The 23280-nt window shown below is 44.8% G+C and overlaps 2 protein-coding genes across 7 annotated transcripts in view; one reads left to right on the top strand and one right to left on the bottom strand.

The window, feature by feature from the left end:
- TMEM247 (transmembrane protein 247) overlaps positions 1 to 23280 on the top strand; it is a 54036-nt gene that overhangs the window by 28190 nt on the left and 2566 nt on the right.
- ATP6V1E2 (ATPase H+ transporting V1 subunit E2) overlaps positions 1 to 23280 on the bottom strand; it is a 438965-nt gene that overhangs the window by 413528 nt on the left and 2157 nt on the right. The window contains exons 1-3 of one of the 6 annotated variants that reach the window (XM_060169910.1): positions 13201 to 13459; positions 9125 to 10884; positions 1994 to 2990 (exon numbers count right to left, since the gene is read on the bottom strand). The exons of 1 other annotated variant lie outside the window; for it this stretch is intronic. In XM_060169910.1, the coding sequence (XP_060025893.1) occupies positions 2207 to 2887 (681 nt within the window). In that variant the 5' untranslated portion in view covers positions 2888 to 2990; positions 9125 to 10884; positions 13201 to 13459 and the 3' untranslated portion in view covers positions 1994 to 2206. Of the gene's footprint in view, positions 1 to 1993; positions 2991 to 9124; positions 10885 to 13200; positions 13460 to 23280 lie in introns of those variants that run through there. 4 more of the 6 variants (XM_060169912.1, XM_060169909.1, XR_009544236.1 and 1 more) reach the window with 4 other exon arrangements.

Genomic DNA, 23280 nt, shown 5'->3' with positions numbered 1-23280 from the left:
GGACTTCACTGGTGGTGCAAGAATCCACCTGCCAATGCAGGGGACACGGGTTCAATCCCTGGTCTGTGAAGATCCCACATGCTGCGGAGCAACTAAGCCCATGTGCCACAACTTCTGAGCCCACGTGCCACAACTACTGAAGCCCATGTGCTGCAACTTCTGAAGCCCGTGACCTAGAACCCGTGCTCCACACTAAGAGAAGCCACTGCAGTGAGAAGCCAGCACACCACAAAGAAGAGTGGCCCCCACTCGCTGCAACTAGAGAAAGCCCACACGCAGCAACAAAGACCCAATGCAGCCAAAAAAAAAAAAAAGATAAAAAAATAGAGTATCAGTCCTTACGTTTTAAAAATAATTATAATAAAAAAATAAAATGGACAGTAGAAAAAGTCACTGCTTAAAAAAGAAAATGAACTAGCCATCTAGAGGACTTCAGAAAGCTTTCTGATGCCCAGTTCCAGCCCTCCCCTGAGACCATGACAGATTCCTGTCCCGAGCTCCCTTGAGACACCCCTGTTTACTAATAACCTGCCTCCTACTCTGTGTTTGAGCTTCATGGGATTTCTGTTCCTTATAAATTCCTGACCACACAAGCCAACCTTTGCCCTTGGCAGAGTTGCCTGGGGGTTCTTTTCTTCAAAAAACTTCTACTTTAACACATAAATCACACTCAGGCATAAATTAGACTTTAAATCACCATACACATGCAGAACCAGCTACATAATTTATGGGGCCCAGTGTAAAATGAAACTGTGGAATCCTTTGTTCAAAAAGTACAGTTAAAGGTACTAAAAATACTTATAAAGCTTTTTCTTTTCTTCTGCAGTCTCTCTTTTGGCTTGTCGTGGTGTTTATTTGCTATTTAATGTCTAAGTAAATAAAAATTACAATATAAAATCCTTAGCATGAATTTTATCATTTCTCTTTATATTGTGCAATGCCCATACAGAGAATCACCACAGTGACTGTATTTCTTGGCTTCTCCCAGAAGATGCACCCAGCTGGTCACAAGAGATGAGTCCAAGTCGCCCCCAGACACCGAGTTGTCTAATGGAGAACTCCATCAGGCACAGGATACTTCACAGGGCAAGTGCAGACCCTTATAAGCTCCTGAAGATCCCTCCCCGAGACTCAGGCCCAGCAACCTTGACAACTGCTGGGCCCTCCTTCCCACCAGCCCCCAGATCTATGCATTGTACCGAGGCTGGGGTCAGGAAAGCCAAGCCAGGCATCTCCCATTCCAACAGGCTGGCTGATCCAATCCACAGGAGACAGGTGAACCCCAGGGTCTTTAAACCTCCACACTGAGATGTGCCCAGTATCTGGTGGGTGAGAGACCCAAGCTCACCAAGTCACCTGCTGAATGTGCCATGGAGCTGCCAAGCTGAGCAGAGATGGCCACCATTATGCCCAGCCCTAAGATTCTACGGAGCATACAGACCCTCCCTGCATGCACACTGGGCAGAGGGCAGCAATGAGCACTAGTTGAGGGAAGGGAAGGCAGGGTCTTGGAGCACCAGGGTGCTGGGAAGCAGGTGGGCAAGAACCCAACCCAGGGAGATGGGTAGGCTTCGGGAATCAGTACTACGTGTGAGCCAAGGTCCAAGTCCCTGACACATGCTCCAAAGTCCCACTGGACTTCACTTATAAAGGACACATGCAAATATAAAATTAAGAATTTCCAGACAGTGGCTATAAAGCATTAGACCCCAAGCGCCAGGCTCTTCTGACATGGAGCTCTGTGTGACTGCACGTACCATATACCCATGAAGTTGACCCTCTACACATGAAAAAGAGTTCTAGACCTTATTAAATAACATAAGAACAAGAAGCTGAGACAAAAGAAGAAAAACAAACTTCACATACATATTAAAGAGCTTTAGAACACCCAGACCCACAGGTCAAGAATACCATTCACATCTCAGTTTGAGGACGAGCTAAAGAGCAGATGTCTCTACTCCCTTCAACACAGACTGTACAACTGACAAGAGGCTGTAATATGTATAGATAAATTGGAAATAGGTTGCTAAGCACTAAGTCAGGCTTTATTCCAAAGTGTAATGCCTTTAGCTAGTCAAAGGGTATTTCATGAAGACAGACTAATACCAGAGCAAAAAAGAGGAGGAGATATTACTGGTTTCCTTTGTCCTAATAACTCATGCTTTTATAGCTTAGAAATTCAACATGAGCTTCACTTCCTAGAGGCTTATAGAAAGAACTTCCTGTTGGCACTGGCTCCAAACAAGGCCTTTCGTATTTCTGGCATCTTTTGCTGGGATAAGAGATCCAGTCGACTTTCCAGAGTATTGGAAACCATTATTCTCTGATCACCACTGTAGACCTCCACACCTCCAGCCGCATCTGCAGCCAGTTGCACCCCTCTGTCAACTTGGACTTCCACACGTTTGTGGGAGACTGTCGTGTATTGAGGGATGGCTTTTTGCACTGCAGCCTCCACCAGGAGGAGGTCCTGCGGCCTGCAGCGTACAATCACCACGGGCTCCAGCAGTCGGAGCAGACCCTGGAGCACTAGTTTATCCAGCAGCCCCTGGTAAAATACTGGGTCTGCCACGAGCCTGCTGAGTCTCAGCTTTGCATCATTCAGCAACTCTGAGACGAGGTCGTTTCGGGCTCTCAGGACTTTCAGCCTTGCCTGATTCCTCATGGCAGACATCTGGATTTTCTTCTGCTGCTCTATCTGCTTCTCTTTCTTCTCATAATACTCCATAATCTTCAGTCGCTGGGTTTGCACAAGGCGTCCTTTCTCAATGCTGAACTCTTCCTCAGCCTTGGCATCTATCTCTTCTGCCTTCTCGTTGGCTTCCTGCTCAATGAAAGCCATCATCTGCTTAATCTGCTTCTGCACATTGACATCACTCAGGGCCATGGCTGCTCCTGGAAAGGGAGGTGGAGGGAGAACTGGTGGACTCTCTGGTTCCTTTGACTTAGGGCAGAGTTTCAGGAGTGTCTCCAGAGTTCCACATTCTGAGCTGTGGAATGCATGAGGGGAGGAAGGATATAGTCAGAGTCCAAAGGGAAGGATCATGGAGACCATCTATTCATGAATCACTTGGAGGAAACTGAAGCCCAGAGAGGGAAAGCAACCTGTCCAAGGTCATACCCTAGTAGAACAGAGACCCAAACCTGGGTTCCCAGAGTTCCATTTCTACTACACTCACCACCTTTTTGTCATCAAATAATAATGAGATGATTAGGGCAGACCTCAGGAAGACTTCTCGTCAGCAATGGCTCAATCACAGATAGCAAGTGGAGAGAATGGAAATGCCAAATTAATACAAAAATGGAAAATGTAGGCACATTTTGGGTTGGAGAGGGCTGGGGAGAGTCATAAGAAACTTGTGGTTAAACAGGAAGGTTGCCTTGAAGCAAAATCCAGGAAGGTTGCCTTGAAGCAAAAAGATTTTTAGAGCCTCAACTGATTCAAAGAGACAGAAAACTCACAGGCAGATGGTGGCATCCTGGAGAGAACTGCAAGGTGGGAGGGGTTGAAGGTAGTCTTTTAACTGGAAGTGGTTTCCAAACCTAGATGTACATATGAATCACCAAGGGACCTTTCAGAAATACAGCTTTCCAGGCCCCACTCCAGACTACTGAATTAGTATTTCTGCCAGTAGGGTCTGGGAATCCATATCTTAAAAAGACTCCCTGGACCCTCCTATACTGTTGGTGGGAATGTAAACTGGTGTACTCACTATGGAGAACAGTATGGAGGTTCCTCAAAAAATTAAAAATAGGGCTTCCCTGGTGGTGCAGTGGTTGAGAGTCCGCCTGCCGATGCAGGGGACACGGGTTCGTGTCCTGGTCCGGGAAGATCCCACATGCCGTGGAACGGCTGGGCCCGTGAGCCATGGCCGCTGAGCCTGCGCGTCCCGAGCCTGTGCTCCGCAATGGGAGAGGCCACAACAATGAGAGGCCCAGGTACCGCAAAAAAAAAAAAAAAAAATTAAAAATAGAGTTGCCATATGATCCAGCAACCCCACTCCTGGGCATATATCCAAACAAAACTATAATTTGAAAAGATACATGCACCCCTATGTTCATAGCAGCACTATTTACAATAGCCAAGACATGGAAACAACCTAAATGTCCATTGACAGATGAATGGATAAAGAAGATGTGGTTATATATATACAATGGAATATTACTCAGTCATAAAAAAGAATGAAATAATGCCATTTGCAGCTACATGGATGGACTCAGAGATTACTGCACTAAACAAAGTAAGTCAGAAAGAGAAAGACAAATGCCATACGATATCACTTATATGTGGAATATAAAATATGACACAAATGAACTTATCTACAAAAAAGAAACAGACTCAGACATAGAGAACAGACTTGTGTTGCCAAGGGGTAGGGAGTGCGGGGGAGGGTTGGATTGGGAGTTTGGGACTAGCAGATGCAAACTATTATATATAGAATGGATAAACAATACAGTCCTATTGTATAGCGCAGGAAACTATATACAATATCCTGTAATAAACCGTAATAGAAAAGAAAAAAAAAAAGACTCACTGGGATGCTTAACGAGCCCAGGAAAATGGTATATGAAAAAAATAAGACTAGCAATAAAGAGATGGAAAATATTAAAAAGAACCAAACAGAAAATTTGGAGCTAAAGAATACAATAACTGAATTGAAAAATTCACTAGAGGTGTTCAACAACAGACTTGATTATGGAGAAGAAATAAACAGCAAACTCGAGGACAGGCCATTTGAAATTATCTATTATTGTTGGAGAAGCAAATTTTTTTAAAGTGAAGAAAGCCTAAGAGACATATGGAACACCATCAAGTGGATTAATATATGTAATATAGGAGCCCCAGAAGGTGACGAGACAGAAAGAAAGGAGCAGAAATCTTATTTGAAGAAATAATGGCTCCAAACTCCCCAAGTCTGAGGAAGGAAACAGACACCCAGATTCACAAACAAAAATGAGAAAGGAATCAAATCATGTCACTAAAACAAATCAGTGAAACACAAAGACATCAAGAGAGGGGCAAAAAAAAGCTACAAAGCAGACAGAAAACAATGAACAAAATGACAATAGCACATCCTTCTTTATAAGTAACTATTTTAAATGTAAATTAAACTCCCTAATCAAAAGCTATAGAGTGGCTGAATAAATTAAAAACAAAACAAGATCCAATTATATGCTGTCTACAGGAGACTCACTTTAGGTTTAAGAACACACACAGGCTGAAAGTGAAAGGATGGAGAAAGATATTCTGTGCTAATGGTAACCAAAAGAGAGCAGGAGTGGCCATACTTATATCATATAAAATATATTTTAAGTCAAAAACTGTCATAAGAGTAAAAGAAGGACATTTTATAATGATAAAAAGGTCAATTGACTAAGAAGATATAGTAACTATAGATATATATGCACCCAACATCAGAGTACCCAAATATATAAAGTAAACATTAACAGAACTGAAGGAAGTAATAGTCAGGAACACAGTAATATTAAGAGATGTCAATATCTCACTTCCAATAATGAATAAACTATCCAGAGAGAAGATCAATAAGGAAACACAGGACTTTAACAATGATATAGATCAAATAGACCTAACAGACGACACAGCAAAATATTCCACCACCAGCAGCAAAACACACATTTTTTTCAAGCACAGTTTTAACTCTCTCCAGCATGGATTACATGTTAGGTCACAAACAAAGCCTTAACAAACTTAAGAAGACTGAAATCATACCAAGTATCTTTTCTAACCACAATGGAATTAAGCTAGAAATCAGTAGCAGAAGGAAAAATGGAAAACACAAATATGTAGAAATTAAACAACACTCTCTTGAACAACCAATGGACCAAAGAAGATATCTAAAGGGAAATCAGAAAATATCTTGAGACAAACAAAAATGAAATACACATACCAAAACTTGGGACGCAGCAAAAGCGGTACTAAGAAAAGTTTATAGCTGTAAAAGCCTACGTCTAAAAAGAAAGATTTCAAATATGCAACTTAACTTTATACATTAAGGAACTAGGAAAAGAAAAACTAAGCCCAAAATTAGCAGAAGGAAGGAAATAATAAAAATTAGGGCAGAAATAAATGAAATAGAAAAATGGAAAAGAATCAATGAAACTAAGAGTTAGCTTTTGAAAAGATAAAACTGACAACCTTTAGCTAGACTAAGAAAAAAAGAAGACTCAAATATATAAAATCATTATACTGATGCCACAGAAATAAAAAGCATTGTAAGAGACTACTCTGAACAACCATACACCAACAAATTGGAAAACCTAAAAGAAATGGATAAATTCCTAGAAACATACTACCTACCAAGGCTGAACCATGCAGAAATAGAAAATCTGAACTTATCTATAACTAGTAAGGAGATTGAACCAGTAATCAAAACCTCCCAACCAAAAAAAAAAAAAAAAAAAGCCCAAGACCAGATAGCCTCAAAGGAGAATTCTACAATTTTTTATTTATTTATTTATTTATTTTTGCGGTACGCAGCCCTCTCACTGTTGTGGCCTCTCCCGTTGCAGAGCACAGACTCTGGACGTGCAGGTTCAGCGGCCATGGCTCACGGGCAGCCGCTCCATGGCACGTGGGATCTTCCCAGACCGCGGCACGAACCCGTGTCCCCTGCATCGGCAGGCGGACTCTCAAGCACTGTGCCACCAGGGAAGCCCTCTACAAAAATTTTTTTAAAAATTAATGCCAACTCCTGAGAACTCTTCCAGAAAACTGAAGAGGAGGGAACCCTTTCAAATTCATTTTAAGAGGTCAGCATTATCCTGATACCAAAGCCAGAAAGACATTACAAGAAAAGAAAACTGCAAGCCAATATCCCTGATGAACACAGATGCAAAAATCTCAACAAAATATTAGCAAACCGAATTCAATAGCACATTAAAAGAATTATACACCATGACCAAGTGGGATTTATCCCTGGAATGCAAGGATGGTTCAACATACAAAAATCAATCAATGCGATACACCACATTAACAGAAAGAAAGATAAAATCACATGATCATCTCAGTAGATGCAGAAAAGGCATTTGACAAAATTAAACATCCTTTCATGATCAAAAAAAACGAACTAGGAATAGAAGGAAATTACCTCTATATAATGCAGATCATATATGAAAAGTGCACAGCTAACGTCATTCATACACAACAGTGAAAAACTGAAAGCTTTTCTTCTAACATCAGGAATAAGGAAGGCAAGGATGTCCACTCTTGCCACTTTTATTCAACATAACATTGGAAGTCCTAGCTACAGCAATTAGACATGAGAAAGACAAAAAAGACATCAAAATTGGAGAGATACAAAATCAACATATAAAAAGCAATTGTTTCTATACAATAAAAATGAATAATCCAAAAGGAAAATTAAGAAAACAATTCCATTTACAATGTCATCAAAAAGAACAAAATACTAGGAATAAATTTAACCAAGGAAGCTAAATAGTTGAACACTAAAAACTACAAATCACTACTGAAAGAATTTAAAGACACAAATAAATGGAAAGACATCCCATGTTCATGGATTAGAACACTTAATACTGTTCATACTACTCAAAGTGATCTACAAATTCAGTGCTATTCCTATCAAAGTCTCAACGGCATTTTTTTAAGAAATAGAAAAAACAATCCTAAAATTCATGTGAAACCACAAAGAACCCTGAATAGCAAAAACAATCTTGAAAGAAAACAAAGCTGGAGGCTTCACACTCCTAACTTCAAAATATATTACAAGCCTACAGTAATCGAAACAGCATAGTACTAGCAGACAGATAGACCAATATAACAGAATAGAGATCCTAGAAATAAACCCACACAAATACAGTAAAATAATCTTCAAACAAGGGTGCCAAGACTACACAACGGGAATAGTCTCTTCAACAAATGGTACTAGGAAAACTAAATATCTCATGCAAAAGAATGAAATTGGACCCTCATCTTACATCATATACAGAAATCAACTCAAAATGGATTAAAGACTCCCGTATGATCCAACAATCTCACTTCTGGATATTTATCCAAAAGAACTGAAAACAGGATCTCAAAGAGATATTTGCATTCCCATGTTCATTGGAGCTTTATTCACAATAACCAAGAGGTGGAAACAACCTAAATGTCTACTGATGATTGAATGGATAAAGAAAATGTTGTATATACATTGAATGAAATATTATTTTGCCTTAAATATGACAAGGAAATCCTGTCATATGCTACATAATGGATGAACCTTGAGGACATTATTATGCTAAGTGAAATAAGCCAGTCACAGGAAAAATACTGCACGATTACACTTAAATGAGGGATCTGAAGTAGTCAAATTCACAGGAGCAGAAAGTAGAATGATGGTTGCCAGGGGCCAGGTGGAGGGGAATTAGAAAGTTGTGTTTAATGGGTATAAAGTTTCAGTCATGAAAGGTGAAAAAGAGATCTGCTGTACAACAATGTGCATATAGTTAATACTGTACTGTACACTTAAAATTTTGTTAAGAGGGTAGATTTCATGTTATGTGTCTTTTACAATTAAAAAAAAGGGGGGGCTTCCCTGGTGGCGCAGTGGTTGAGAGTCCGCCTGCCGATGCAGGGGACACGGGTTCGTGCCCCGGTCCGGGAAGATCCCACATGCCGCGCAGCGGCTAGGACCGTGAGCCATGGCCGCTGAGCCTGCGCGTCCGGAGCCTGTGCTCCGCAACAGGAGAGGCCACAACAGTGAGAGGCCCGCGTACTGCAAAAAAAAAAAGAATGCTGTCCCAGAAAGATGCACCATTCACCAAGCTTGGTGGAAAAACAACCCCGTGTTTCTGACAAAGACCAAGACTTCGAGTTCAACCTTACAAACTGTCATTGGAAGTTAAAAAGAAAATGATTTACCCCACCCATTCCCACTATTTTAGGATGTAACTTTTCTTAAACTGCACTTTTGTAAACAGAGCAAAACATTCTCTGCTCCTAAATAAGACAAGTCCATTAAATATTTTTAAAAAAGGGCTCTCTGGGTAACCGTGCTAATCACCAGCTTTGGAAGCCACCATGAATGAAAGCAGAGAGAGTAAGAGATGCAGGAAGTCCCAGGTTAAGTGTGTAAAGGAAAAAATGTACCAGACAAATCCTTACCAGTCCACTGCCAAGGGCCAGCCTTTGCTCTGGCGCCGGGCGTCTGTAGGCAGAATGTGGAACTTGGAACACGCACTGGAACCTGGCACTGTTGCTTCCTTCTTTCTGCAGACCCTCACAGTTTGACCAGGCAGCTCGAATCCAAAGAGCCAGACTGTCAGTGGGGAAGGCGGGCCAAACCAGCCAAAAGGAGGCCAAGAGGAATTTCCTTGGCACAGAGGCCTCAGCTGGGGGCTACGCTTGCATGCCCAGAATCTCAATTAAGTTGGCACATGGTGGGCCTCAGCTCTGGGGTGGGCTCACCTTAACCAAGCTGTCAGAAACAGGTATGTATGTGAACCCAGGCAGCCAGTTTATTAAGTTACTAGTGAAAAATACAGCTGTCATGTTGGCAGGTCATGGCCCTCTTTTCCTGTATGTGAGTCGCCTGGGAAGCCAAATCCAAAGGTTGTTTTAGTGAGAAACCAGAGCAAGCAAAACTTGCCAGACAGCCTTTCAGAATGCCACACCAGCCACAGGGGCTGGCATGCTCCGGTCCATCAGGGAGGACATCCTCTCCAAGCCCAGAGAGGGCTTAAGGAGGCATCGCCGGCTTCCACAGTATGGTTGCCGGAGTAAGACTGCTGGAATTCAGATCCTACTTCTGCACTTAACATTTGTATGACTTTGGGAAAGCAGCTCATGCCTTGAAGCCTCAGTTTCTCCATCCGTAAAATGGAAATAGTAATAGCATGCACATCATAGGATTATTGTGAGGCTTAAATGAAAGAAGTGAATGTTTAGCATACTGCTAAGCACAAAGGTAATCTTCACGCTTGGTAGTTACTGTCATTATCAGCATCACTAGTACTATATTATTACTAGCTCTTCCCCTCCGCTTTAAGCCTCATCACAGTCACTCTCTGTGTGTACAGAGTACTAATGACTGATTTGAGTTCCACTCCCTAAAATAAGTAGAAACACATCCTAGTCTTGCTTCCTTATATTCAAATTAGGAGCCCTGCACGGAGTTTGGGAACCTCCCGGCACTTCGTGGCACATTCACCCATGGTCTCAGGTGGCCAGCCATATCCTTGGTGATGGTAGGTAAAGTCCTGGAATTCCAGGGCTCTTGGGCTGAGGCTGGGGTAGAGTCATCCCACAGCCTGTCACAGTCTCTGAATCTGCAGTCCTGAGTTCTCATACTTCTTCTGACTCCCACTTCTACTCAGTCTATCAGTGCTGGGACTTGAAGGCAGCTGCAGGGTGGGGCAGGGCTAAAAGTCAGGAATTGAACAAGTAAGTGTCTCTGCATGAACTCGGGTGCCCGAGTAATGTGTCTGGCAGATGCAACTTCCAGTCTGTCTGGGATGGGGATTATGAGCCCACTTGAGCCTGTGGCTTGAACAAAGCAACAAAACGAACTTAAGAAATGTGAAACACACGTGTCGGCTCTTGCACAAGGGCACAGGATTCTCCATTCAGATAAGGCAAGCTTGCACTGTAAGTGGCATCCACCCTGCCCATGTTTGGGGCTGGGGGCAGATCTAGAGCTCTCCAAGACAGTCGTACTCCCATAAACTATGCAGTACTGGGCTTCCCTGGTGGCGCAGTGGTTGAGAGTCCGCCTGCCGATGCAGGGGACACGGGTTTGTGCCCCGGTCTGGGAAGATCCCACATGCCGCGGAGCAGCTGGGCCCGTGAGCCATGGCTGCTGAGCCTGCGTGTCCGGAGCCTGTGCTTCGCAACGGGAGGGGCCACAACAGTGAGAGGCCCACGTACTGCAAAAAAAAAAACAAGAACAACTATTCAGTACTAGGGTTTCTTCATTGCCCCCCAGACACATCAGGCTCAGTCTTACCTAACAGCTCTTGATCTTACAGTTCTCTCAGCTACAATGCCTTCCTCTGCTCCTCTCCACTTACCTAAATCCCACCTACATCTTCAGCCCAGTTTGAGCCCCACTACCTCCTTGACCTCTGGACTCCTCCTCAAAATGACAGCATGGCCTATTTTCCAGATATAATTCAGAGCTGGATTCGGAGTCTTCTGATGCTCTAGTTACCTTCCTTCCTCCAGGAAATTCCTTGAGGACAAGAATCTCTTTCTCTAGCAGGGGCTGGATGCAGACAGGCACTGGTTAAACATGAATTGATTGGATTAAGGCCCTGAGGCTGGGGCGGGTGTGTGTGGGGTACTTTCTTTTTTACTGTGAAATGTAATACACATTCAGAAAAGTGTATGGCTTAATGAATTATTATGAGGCAAATATCCTGTAACCAGCACCCGGGTCAAGCAGCAGGACATTGCCAGCATCCCCAGAAACCCCTTCTTACGACCTTAGGGAAGAAGACATTTCAAAACTGATGATTTTGTACTTGTAGGCATAAGAGGCATTCTTAGAGGAAGTGTGGGCTTGGAAATCTCTCTTCCCCGGCCTCACCTGTGTGATCCGGTGTGCACCTTGGGGAATCCTCGTCACCATTAGCGGGAAGAAGGGGTGGCAGGCGTGCTTGGTGGGCAAAATGTGTCCGTCACCCTGAAGCCCTGCCCAGACCCTGAAGCAACTGTTCCTCATTCTAGCTGGGATTTGTAAGTAAGTCTGAGGGTGGATGTGTCTGGGTGTGGGCTCCGTAACCCTGGCTGAAAGAGAAGCAGCACCAAACCAGGGCCTCCAGACACTCAGAGATTACAGCGTGAGGAAGGGAAGGGGCTTTCCAGAGCTTGGAGCATGGGGCAACTTGCAGGGCCCAGGAAGTGGGCGAAGAAATTTAGAATACTAAATTTAAATACTAAACATGTGGGAAGGGGGACTTCCCTGATGGAGCAGTGGTTAAGACTCCATGCTCCCAAGGCAGGAGGCTGGGGTTTGATCCCTGGTCAGGGAACTAGATCCCACATGCATGCCACAACTAAGAGTTCTCATGCCATGACTAAGGAGCCGGCGAGCTGCAACTAAGTAGCCCACCTACTGCAACTAAGGAGCCCACGTGCCACAACTAAGGAACCAGCAAGCCGCAACTAAGGAGCCCATGAGCCACAACTAAGGAGCCCACTGGCCTCAACTAAGGAACACACATGCCACAACTAAGAAGCACACATGCCACAACTAAGGAGCCGGAGAGTCACAACTAAGGAGCGCACTTGCCGCAACCAAATAAATAAATAAATTATAAATAAATATGTGGGAAGCGGGCATTCCCTCTTCTGTCTTTCAAGAAATATTTGTTGAACATCTACCATGTGCCAGGCACTGTGTAGACACTGGAGACAGAGAACAAGCAGACACCAGCCCACCTCCCAAGCCTACGACGTCATGAGGGAGATGTACAGGTAAACAGGAAATCACACTACAGTGTGATCTGTTAGGAATCAGCAGTTCCAAGAAAGCTAAGCAAATGAAGGGATCCAATCCCTAAAAGCCCCTCCCCAGCTCACCATGGGCTCTTTTATAATGAACTTCTCTGCAACCAGGTAGACCATGTAGTGGGTGGTTTGGGACACACCATTAGTGACCACACATGTTTTAACTGGAGGCAGGTCACCTGGAAAAGGTTAGCCAGTTGACAGTATTCGTGAAGGAGGATTTATCCAAATAGGCAAGAATCGATCAAGCTGTGATGGATACCTGACTCGAAGCAATACCTTGGGGTTTCCAGAGAGGACTTTGGTTCAGAAATATGGAAAGGTACCTGCACCCAACATGGGATGGGATAAAAGCCAGGAGAGCACACAGGCTGTGTGGCCACAGGCTTCAGCTGAAGGAGTCGTCCTCTGAGCAAGGGGTCAAGCTGGGAGGGAGAAGTACAGATGGGCACTGAAGAACAAACAATTCTGAGAAGCAGGAAGAGAGAGTGAGATTCTAGACAGGGAGAACACTGTGGGCAGAGACACCGTACTGGGAATGTGTAGGAGGTCTGAGTGCAGAGAACAGATTGCTGTGGCAGCAGACAGGCCTGCAGTGGCAGTGGGAGTGAGTGGCGTCTAGAAAGACGGAGTTCAACTGGGGAAGGTTTGAAATGTCACACTGAGAGCTGGGACATTAGGCTAAGGAGCCCTATCAAAGGCTTCTCAGTAGGGATGTAACTTGGCCATACCTGGGTTTAGAAAGATTAGCCTGGTGATGGTGGAGGCAGGAGAGCCTGGCTGTAAGTAAATGCCGGGTCGAGACTGCATGGATGAGGGCTTGGACATGAACACGAGATGGAAGGAGATGTGGTACAAGAGCCAGCAGGTTTGATGACTCAGGGACTGGCCCTGGCAGCACCTGCTGCAGCTCCACCCACAGGGCTGAGCAGCTCAGCTCAGCGTGAAGATGTGGGAAAGCAGGTGTGATGCACCCTGCTCCCTCCCGAGCCAGCTGTGGGGAGACAAAGCAGCAGCCAGAGAGTTCATTTGGTCTGAAAGTAAAAGGAGACACCCAGAGCGGAAATCAGAGAAGTGTCCACAAAGCTTTATCCCTGCTTCAACTGCTGATAACTAAGGGGCCACATACAGTTTTAATCTAAGAACTCCATCCCAGTGGCAAAGCAGGCTTTGGTTGGGGCTGGAGAAAGCTAATGCCCACTACAGCCAGGCAGGTAATATAAAGGAGAGAACCGGGCAGGGTCAGAAACATTTCTCCCCAAATAATTTACATTAAGAATTCACAACTTAGGGCTTCCCTGGTGGCGCAGTAGTTAAGAATCCACCTGCCAATGCAGGGGACATGGGTTTGATCCCTGGTCCAGGAAGATCCCACATGCCGCAGAGCAACTAAGCCCGTGCGCCACAACTACTGAGCTTGCGCTCTAGAGCCCGCGAGCCACAATTACTGAGCCCATGTGCCACAACTACTGAAGCCCGCACGCCTAGAGCCCGCGCTCCGCAACAAGAGGCCACTGCGATGAGAAGCTGGCGCACTGCAATGAAGAGTAGCCCCCGCTCGCCACAATTAGAGAAAGGCCGCGCGCAGCAACAAACACCCAACGCAGCCAAAAATAAGTAAATAAAATAAACAAATTTATATATAAAAAAAGAATTCACAACTTGATTTCTCCTTTTCAAACGTCTGCAGGAAGGTCACTTCAAAGGAATCAAGTTCCCCCCAAGAGCAATTTGCCACAAAGTTGCATAGCTAAAGGTTTTCAGTGGTGGTTCCCCCCACCTGCAAAAAAAAAGGCCCTTCTGTTTCATCCCTGCCTAAAGGGCCCAGGCTTCAGCTGCCTTTTGGAAATGGGGACTTGGGCACAAGATCTGATATTTTAGAGAAGCCGGAAATCCCATTTAAAAAGTAAAATCCATTTATCTTTTTTCTTTGTCTTATTGTGGTAAAATATACATAAGTTTTTATCATTTTAACCACTAAGTAATGTTCAGTGGCATTAAATATATTCACATTGTTGTGCAACAGACACCACCAATCATCTCCAGAACTTCGTACCCATCAAACACTAACCCCCATTCCCTCCTCTCCCTAGTCCCTGGCAACCACCATGCTACTTTGTGTCTATGAATTTGATTATTCTAGGAACCTTATAGAGGTGGAATCATTTAATATTTGTCCTTTGTGACTGACTTATTTCGCTTAGCATAATGTCTTCAAGATTCATCCATGTCATAGCACTTGTCAGAATCTCCTTCCTTTATAAGGCTGAATAACATTCCATTGTATGTACATATCACATTTTGTTCAGTCATCAATGGACATCTGGGTTGCTTCCACCTTTTGGCTGTTGTGAATAACATTCCTCTGAATGTGGGTGTACAAGTATCTGTTCAAGTCTCTGCTTTCAATTCTTTGGGGTACTTACCTAGAAGTGGAATTGCTGGATCACATGGCAATGCTGTTTCCTTTTTTGAGGAAACTGCCCCACCATTTTCCCCAGTGGCTGCACCATTTTATAATCTCACCAGCAATGCAACAAGGGTTCCAATTTCTTCACATCCTCACCAATTTTTGTTATTTTCTGGTGTTTTTTTTTTTTTTTTTTGCGGTACGCAGGCCTCTCACTGCTGTGGCCTCTCCCGTTGCGGAGCACAGGCTCCAGACACGCAGGCTCAGCGGCCATGGCTCACGGGCCCAGCTGCTCCGTGGCATGTGGGATCCTCCCAGACCGGGGCACGAACCCGTGTCCTCTGCATCGGCAGGCGGACTCTCAGCCACTGCGCCACCAGGGAAGCCCTATTTTCTGGTTTTCTGATAACAGCTTTCCTAATGGGTGTGAGGTGGTACTCATTATAGTTTTGATTTGCATTTTCCTAATGATTAGTGATGTTGAATATCTTTTCACATGCTTATTGGGCATTTACATATTTTCTTTGGAGAAATGTCTATTCAGGCCTTCTGCCCATTTTAAAAATCAGGTTGTTTTTGTTGTTTGGTTGTAGGAGTTCTTACAACTTTGTGGTCCTGAGCACTCAACTCCAGCTGCCAGCCAGGTAGCCACTCAGCAGAGCCCCTAGAGCAGGGTTTTTCAAAGTGTGGGCCGTGAAGCCAAATGGAATAGAAAACCCAGAGTTCATGACAGGTAGTTAAGTTTAAGTGTTGTTCTGTCAAACCTTTGTTAAATATATGATATATATGTACATACGTATTCTGGTTCACAATGAAAATGTATGGGTTACTGTGATTTGCTGTACAAAACATGTGGAAAACACTGACTTCATGTTAATTGAATCCACCCTCCTTAGAAAACAAACATCGTTACTCAAGCAGACCCTTGTAAGTTCTCCCACAATCGATTTATCAAAGTATTCGTCCCCCAAAACAGGCCCCCTTTAAGGTGGGGATGGGGGTGGGTGGGAGTGGTCTGAGATTCTGGCTACAAGATGTATAAGCAGCTTATATGGCTAATATCTATTGAGTGTGTCCCATGGGCTGCTTGGTCACAGGACGTCACGGGATGGTGACCAAGGGTGGGAACCAGGCTGCCCCTGAAGTAGGAGGCCTCTCTCTGGCTCGGATGCCCCCACGGGCCATAGCTGGTGTCATGAAAAGTGCGCTGGACAGAGCATCAAAGGTAAAAGTTTCGGTCCTGATGTCACTCACAGGCCGGGTGATCTGGATAAAGGTTCACAATCTGCCTGAATTCCATCTGGATAAAGACACAAAGCCTCATCTGTTTACAGAAAGGGTGTTAATGAGGAATTTTGTGAAAGCCAAACGATGTGAGGAGTGAAGAAGCTTTGTAAAGTGCTAGGTGAACGTCAGAGGTCGTCATTCACAAAACACAACCCCAGTCATCCTGTCCTTCCCAGAACTGCACTCCCAAGCTGCCTGTGGGGTGGTAGATGCGGGCCAGCAGTCAGCCCAGAAAGCCTCCAGGGGCCAGAGGGTGGGTTTGAAGTCGGCGAGGAGCCCCAGGACACAAGCCCTTCAGAGGGAGCTGGCCGGCCAAGCCTCCAGCCTCTGAGCCAGAGCCAGGGACAGGCCCGAGAGCAGATGCTCTGCTAGTTCAGGGACATCAGGAGCAACGTTTGGTACCCGTCCCCGGATCAGGGGATGCATTCAGACGCCAAGCGCTCCTTTAGTATTGACTTAACTCTCACTGTGATAGTCCTGACTGGCTTCACCTCTGCTGAGAGACACAGCTCAACCCCAAACGCAGCGAAGGTACTGGTTGGCGAGGAGGAGAGTGTATCCACCCAACTCTGTCCCTCACCATGCATAGTGACTTCCACAATGACCTGGTTGGGAAAAGTGCTATTTCTGACCCCCTCTGCACTCATCTTAACACTTCACCCAGAGTCTAGTACATAGCAGTAGCGTTAAGCATTATTTGTTGGACCCACAGATGAATGGATGGGTAGTGAGGAAAGAGTATCCCGTATAGACTGTCACAATCCTAGGGATTTGTAACTGTCTTTCAGATGAGGAGAGAGGAATATGAAGATGGAAGAGGTGCTGCAGTGGCCTGCCACAAGGGGGACACCTCCTCCTGTCCCACCCACGTTCCTGCAACACAGAGCTCAATAAGAATTTTTAAAATCTAAATTATTTAAATGAATTTGCCCAGGGTCCTCTGGTTGAGACTATTCTACTCAGAGAGGTGATTTGAAGTCCCAGGCAAGGCTCTCACAATCCTAACCTACACCCCACTCAGGGATGACACTTGACATAATTAACGACCAACGAACCAAAATAGTCCTGCCTCTGCTGGAACAGGGTCTTGAAGGCCTCCTTCTCTGCTGGGGGCATTATCCTTTAGATGTTGAATCAGAAAGTCAGAGGGAGCCAGGGAAAGGCCTAGGTTGACTGGAGCATGGTGGGGGTAGAGGTGGGTTCAGGGTAGGAAGCATTTACCAACCAACATAAAATTATTTCAGGGACTTCCCTGGTGGTGTAGTGATTAAGAATCCACCTGCCAATGCAGGGGACATGGGTTTGAGCTCTGGTCCTGGAAGATCCCACATGCCACGGAGCAACTAAGCCCATGCGCCACAAGTACTGAGCCTGCACTCTAGAGCCCACAAGCCACAACTACTGAGCCCGCATGCCACAACTACCGAAGCCCACGTACCTAGAGCTTGTGCTCCGCAACAAGAGAAACCACCCTAATAAGCCCACGCACAGCAATAAAGACCCAACACAGCCAAAAATAAAAATTAATTAATTTAAAAAAAATTATTTCACTATCATTGTAAAGGGGTTGACAGTTAGTCCTGTCCCAATGACATCTGCTGGAAATTCCTATCTTTAACTGAAGGTCTCAGGAATGCAGAGTTTAGGATACAGCTATGGTGTTTTTTGTTTTGTTTTATTCCATTAGTCTTTTTCTCTTTAGTTTGGATACTGCTATGTCTTCAATGTCACAGGTACTTTCTTCTACAGTGTCCAATCAGCTGTTAAGCTCAGTCAGTGAATTTTTCATTTCAGGTATTGCATTCTTAAACTCTAGAAGTTTGATTTGGTTCCTTTTTAAAAAAATTTTATTTATTTATTTATTTTTGGCTGCATTGGGTCTTCGTTGCTGCACACAGGCTTTCTCTAGTTGCAGCAAGCGAGGGCTACACGTCGTTGGGTTGTGCGGGCTCCTCACTGCGGTGGCTTCTCTTGTGTCCCCTGCATTGGCAGGCAGATTCTTAACCACTGCGCCACCAGGGAAGCCCTTGGTTCCTTTTTATATCTTCCATTTCCTTCCTCCCCATGTTCCCATTTTCCTTTAAATCTTTGGGTTTATTTCTAATTCTTTTTTAAGTCTTTGCCTGCCAATTCCATTACCTCTGTCATTTCTGGGTTTGTTTCTATTGATTGATTTTTCTGGTTACAGTTCTCTATTCTTTACATATCTAGTGACTCTTGACCTTCTGAAATTTATGTTGTTTAATGTCTTTATTTTGTTGTTGTCCTTAAAGAAATGATGAAATTTGTTTTGCTCAGCAGTTATCATAATAGTGGATAAATTCGTTCTATATGAGGCTTGGGGGTCTAGAATTGCTTCTACTTCAGGGCTAATTTAGCCCTTCTACTAATGCATAACCCTTCTGGAGTTTCTACTGATTTCTTTGGACATTCAATAGGTCTCTTCACATTGGCTGGTTGAAACTCAAACATCCCCCAGCCCTGTGTGAGCCCTGGGAACCAATCAGCTCATGTTCCCTGGCAGTTCTTTGCCTACCATGGTGGAGTTTCACTCTATGCACGAGCAACTTAGTATCAGCAACGGACTCAAGAGGACACTCCCCCCATCTGGTACTCAGCCTTGAAAAGTCTCCTCAGCCGTCTCTTGGACTCAGCAAGATCACTATGGTCAACTTTGGTTCCCCCTTACTGTGCTGCAATTCAGAAAGTACTTCCAGCAGAAAGGGTAATTAGTAGTAGAGCTTGCCTCATTTGTTCCTTTCTTTCAGAAATCACAGTCCTGTGCTATGTTCAATATCTGAAAACAGTGATTTCATATATTTTGTGCAAGTTTCGAACTGCTTACATTAGGAAGGTATATAGGTTGAACGTGTCCCCACAAAATTCGTATGCTGGAACCTAATGCCCAAAGTAATGGTCTTAGTAGGGGCCTTCGAGAGGTGAGTAGGTCATGAGGGTAGAGGCCCCATGAGTGGGATTAGTGCCTTTATAAAAGAGGCCCAACAGAGTCCCTTTGCCCCTTCTGCCATGTCTGCAACCCAGAAGAGGGCCCTCCCCAACCATGCTGGTACCCTGATCCTGGATTTCCATCCCCCAGAGCTATGAAAAATAAAGTTCTGTTGTTTATTAGCTACCCAGTGTGTGGCATTTTGTTATAGCAGCCCGAATGGACTAAGACATAGGTTGGTCTGGTAGAAGTGGGAATCTCTGCTCCCACTGCAGGAAGCACATTCAATATAGCGATCCACTCCTCCAACCTCTTCTCAAGAGGCTGCGGTGCGAGGAACAGAAGCTGTCAGGGGCTAACTGCACAGCAAAGGAACCTCCAAGGACCATGCACAGCACACAAGATCGTGGGCAGGCTGGTACAGCTGCTCAAGACTGTCTTTCCAGGAGCCACGCCCAACACACGCCTCAGGACCTGCTCTGATGAGAAAATCACTTCTGGTGTCATCGCTGCCACCAAATTCTAGACAGTCAGTGTGTACGGCAGTCACTTCTGCACCAGGAACTTAGTCACACCACAACCAACACCACCACCCACCCTGTGTGCCACTTCCTGTGTTTAGTACTGAGTTGTGTACCCAACACTAAACCTGCAACCTCCAGAAAGCATGCCCTGTATTTATTTAACTCTAGTCACTTTAGCTCTTGAGTCTGACAATGAAAGCAAGGGTCTGTAACTTTCGGCTTCCATAAGGGGCGATATTTTCTTCCTATCATGACTTACGAAGTGGGAGATTTCCCAAATTCAAAACGTGCTTATAATACTCAGTGACCACAACATCCACTGTGCAAGAACAATCATAAATGAGTCTCAGATGGTTTTCTGGCACTCTTAGTACTGAAGCCTGGAATAAAATCATTAATTTCATTTCTGGAAGAGGGATCTATGATCCAGCCTCCTTTGGACCTTATAAGAGGTGGTCACTCCCAGATCATATGAGTATTCTGCACCAGCAACCTCTAAAGAAGTGTCCTTTTCATGATTCAGCAATGGTGGCAATGCCATCAGGTATAACGACTGGTCTCCTGACCTAGGCTGCAGCAAAAGATAGTTAGGAATGAAGATCGGAAAACATTATTAAAGATGCTTGAGCCCAAATTCTCAGAGGCTGGGGTTTACTTCTGAGTTCCTGGTATGTAATGAACTGGAAAAAAGAGATCTAGATGCATTCTAGAAACATAACTAGAAATGAAAAACAAGTGAGCCAGATTTATTGGATTTTTTTTATCATTCTGATCATTAGGAACCATTGACCTTTAAGAAATTGCTGCAGTGTTTAAGCCATTAGTATCTTAGCTAAAAAAAATGTGCAAGGTATATTACATCTGAGCCCTAAGAGAAAAGGATGCAGATGGGAGCTTTAGTGGTGGGAAGGAAAAGAGGAATAGGTATGGCACATAGCATGATGCTATGATCGTGGGACAGGTGAAGTCTGGGAAGCAAGAGAGCTCTGGGGAATGAAGAGTCTGCAGTCTGCAAAGAGAAAAGAAGCATGTATGGAGACAAGAAGCATAACTGAAGAGCAGAGGGGACGGGGTAAAAGGATGATAACCACTTTACCTCCTTACCAGTAACTCTAAGAAGGAAATTTGAAGGGGGCAGAGTGTACCTACTGTCAGCCAAGAATTAGGGGTTCACACCAAGCATGGATTCATGTACTGACAAACCAACTGACTGAAATTTGAAACAAATCATAGATTTGACTTAGATCCTTCTCACTTCCTTCTTCCCTTGAAATCTGCTTTTCCTAAAGTTCTTTATTTCTAGTATAGCTTGGGGAGGCCTAGAAACTTTGACTGGTGGGCAACAATCCAGATGTAATAGATATTGCTGGTCGCCTCCCCAGCATATATTCCCCCGATGCCTGCGATGCCTGCCGCCCGCTGTGCAGGAACCATAGAACCTAAGTGGGATTAAAATCCTGGCCTTGGGGTGGGCCGATAGGCCTAATCAGGATAGTCCCAATCCCTTGTCACAGTGATGGTTTCAGGGATGGCCAATAGCCCAGGCCTAAGGCAACGAGCGTCTGACATTCTGCTGGCCACCATGATGAACTCAGCTAATCTGATCAGAGAAAGTCCAAGACTTTTGTGCAATCAGTGAGTCAAGAGAAGCTCTTTCTCCTCCTGGGCAGTGTGGTGTGCGGGCGGTAATGCCTGGACCTGGTACAACCATTTTGTTTTCAAGAGAGAAAGCAACCTAAGTAGGAAGTTGGCCCAAAGAGAAGAGAAAAACTGAGAGAAGTGAAGAAAAAAATAGATCCAGAGTTTTGATCAAGCCATGCCCGAAGCTTGAGCTACTTCTGTATGTTTCAGTCAAAGAAGTCCATATACTCCCTTTGCTGTTGAAGCCAGTTTGGGTTGACTTTCCTATTACTTGCAACCCAAAGCATCATGACACCAAATGATCCATTGGAATCCAGTTTTCCATTTTGGGGGTGAATGTGAGGGAACACAAACAAAATGACAGAAACTTAATGTCCTTCTAGAGATCTACTCTCAGCTTGATTTAGGCAGTTGGTCTCATGGTTAGGCACCAAGAGGAGATGGGAAAGTTTTTAAAAGTAAGGAAGAAAACTAAAATAAGGAGGATAAAAACAGAGGAGATTAAAAAGGAATGGAGAGAAGGAATACGTCAATGGAATCATACGTCAATGGATAACGCCTCAGAGGTATCCTAGCCCTTCCCCATGCTGTGTTACCAAGCCCTGTGGACTTGGTCATCTAAATATCCTGCTAGGGACTTCCCTGGTGGCACAGCAATTAAGAATCCACCTGCCAATGCAGGGGACACGGGTTCGAGCCCTGGTCCTGGAAGATCTCACATGCCACGGAGCAACTAAGCCTGTGAGCCACAACTACTGAGCCCACGTGCCACAACTACTGAAGCCCACGTGCCTAGAGCCCATGCTCTGCAACAAAAGAAACCACTGCAATGAGAAGCCCGCACACCACAACGAAGATTAGCCCCCGCTCGCCGCAACTAGAGAAAGCCCGCACACAGCAACAAAGACCCAATGCAGCCAAAAATTAATTAATTAAAATATCCTGCTACCCATGGCCTCCTCTTCATTTACACAGCCATGCCTAGTTCAGACCTTCGTGACCTCTCTCCTCACTTCCTCTGCCTTCACTCTCGTCCCCTCTAAATCCATGTTCTAACACCACTCCCAGAGTGATCTTCTCAAAAGACAGCTCTAAACTTGTCATTTCCTACTGAAAAACTTTTAATGCCTCCTTCATGTGGAACATGGGAAGTAGCATGAGCTCAGAAGACTGACCATTTTGAAAGCTAGCTCTGCCACTTACCAGCTACATGACTTTGGGCAAATTTCTGAATTTCGCTGCACATCACTTATCTCAACTGTAGTGATAATACTAACATAGTAAAGATTCCCTTGGTTACCAGTGACAGAAAACCAACCCACACCCACTAGGCAAAAAGGGAAGGGGGACTTGTTAAATCAAGTGACTAACTGAAGACCAGTAGGTACGACAGGGTCCCAGGGATAACCAGAAATAGGAACTCGTGAATATCCTGTGAGTCTCTTCCATTCTTCAAGGTTCTGGTGGAGCCCTGCATGCCCGGTGGGGCCCTGCATGCTCTTAACGTGGCTTCCAGAGGCCCATGGCCTGGCAGCATCACATAGTTCTCAATTACATACAAACCAGTTGCCCTGCACCACTAATCCTGCATTCTGTCCACCTACACGGCTCACCATTCCCAAGAAGTTGTGTGCTGTTCCTTCTTGCTGGGGGGCAGGGTTGTCTTTCCTAGGCATTCTTATCTTACTCCTATTGGCCTCTTAACCCCCAGGCCAATGACACCCTTCTGCAAATCCTTCCTCAGTACATCTAGAGCTAGGTACTAACAGCCTCCCTGCACTTGCCGAAGACTGTTCTTTATCCTCGATCACAGCACTGATCACATTATATAGTAATTATTTGTTGAGATCTGTTTGGTCCTTCCAGCTAACCCATCATTGGGCTGACCTGGGCATCCAGGATAATTCTCCCGTCTCCCTCCTACTCTACATTCAACTGGTGGAATCAGTCCAGAGCTCAAAGTACTCCTGGCAGTCAGTCTTGGCTTTTCTATGGGCCAAAG

This window comes from Lagenorhynchus albirostris, chromosome 13, assembly GCF_949774975.1.
Source record: "Lagenorhynchus albirostris chromosome 13, mLagAlb1.1, whole genome shotgun sequence".
Taxonomy (NCBI): Eukaryota; Metazoa; Chordata; class Mammalia; order Artiodactyla; family Delphinidae; genus Lagenorhynchus; species Lagenorhynchus albirostris.
The sequence above is the reverse complement of the archived record's forward strand: the minus strand, read 5'-3'. Positions and strand labels throughout refer to the sequence as shown.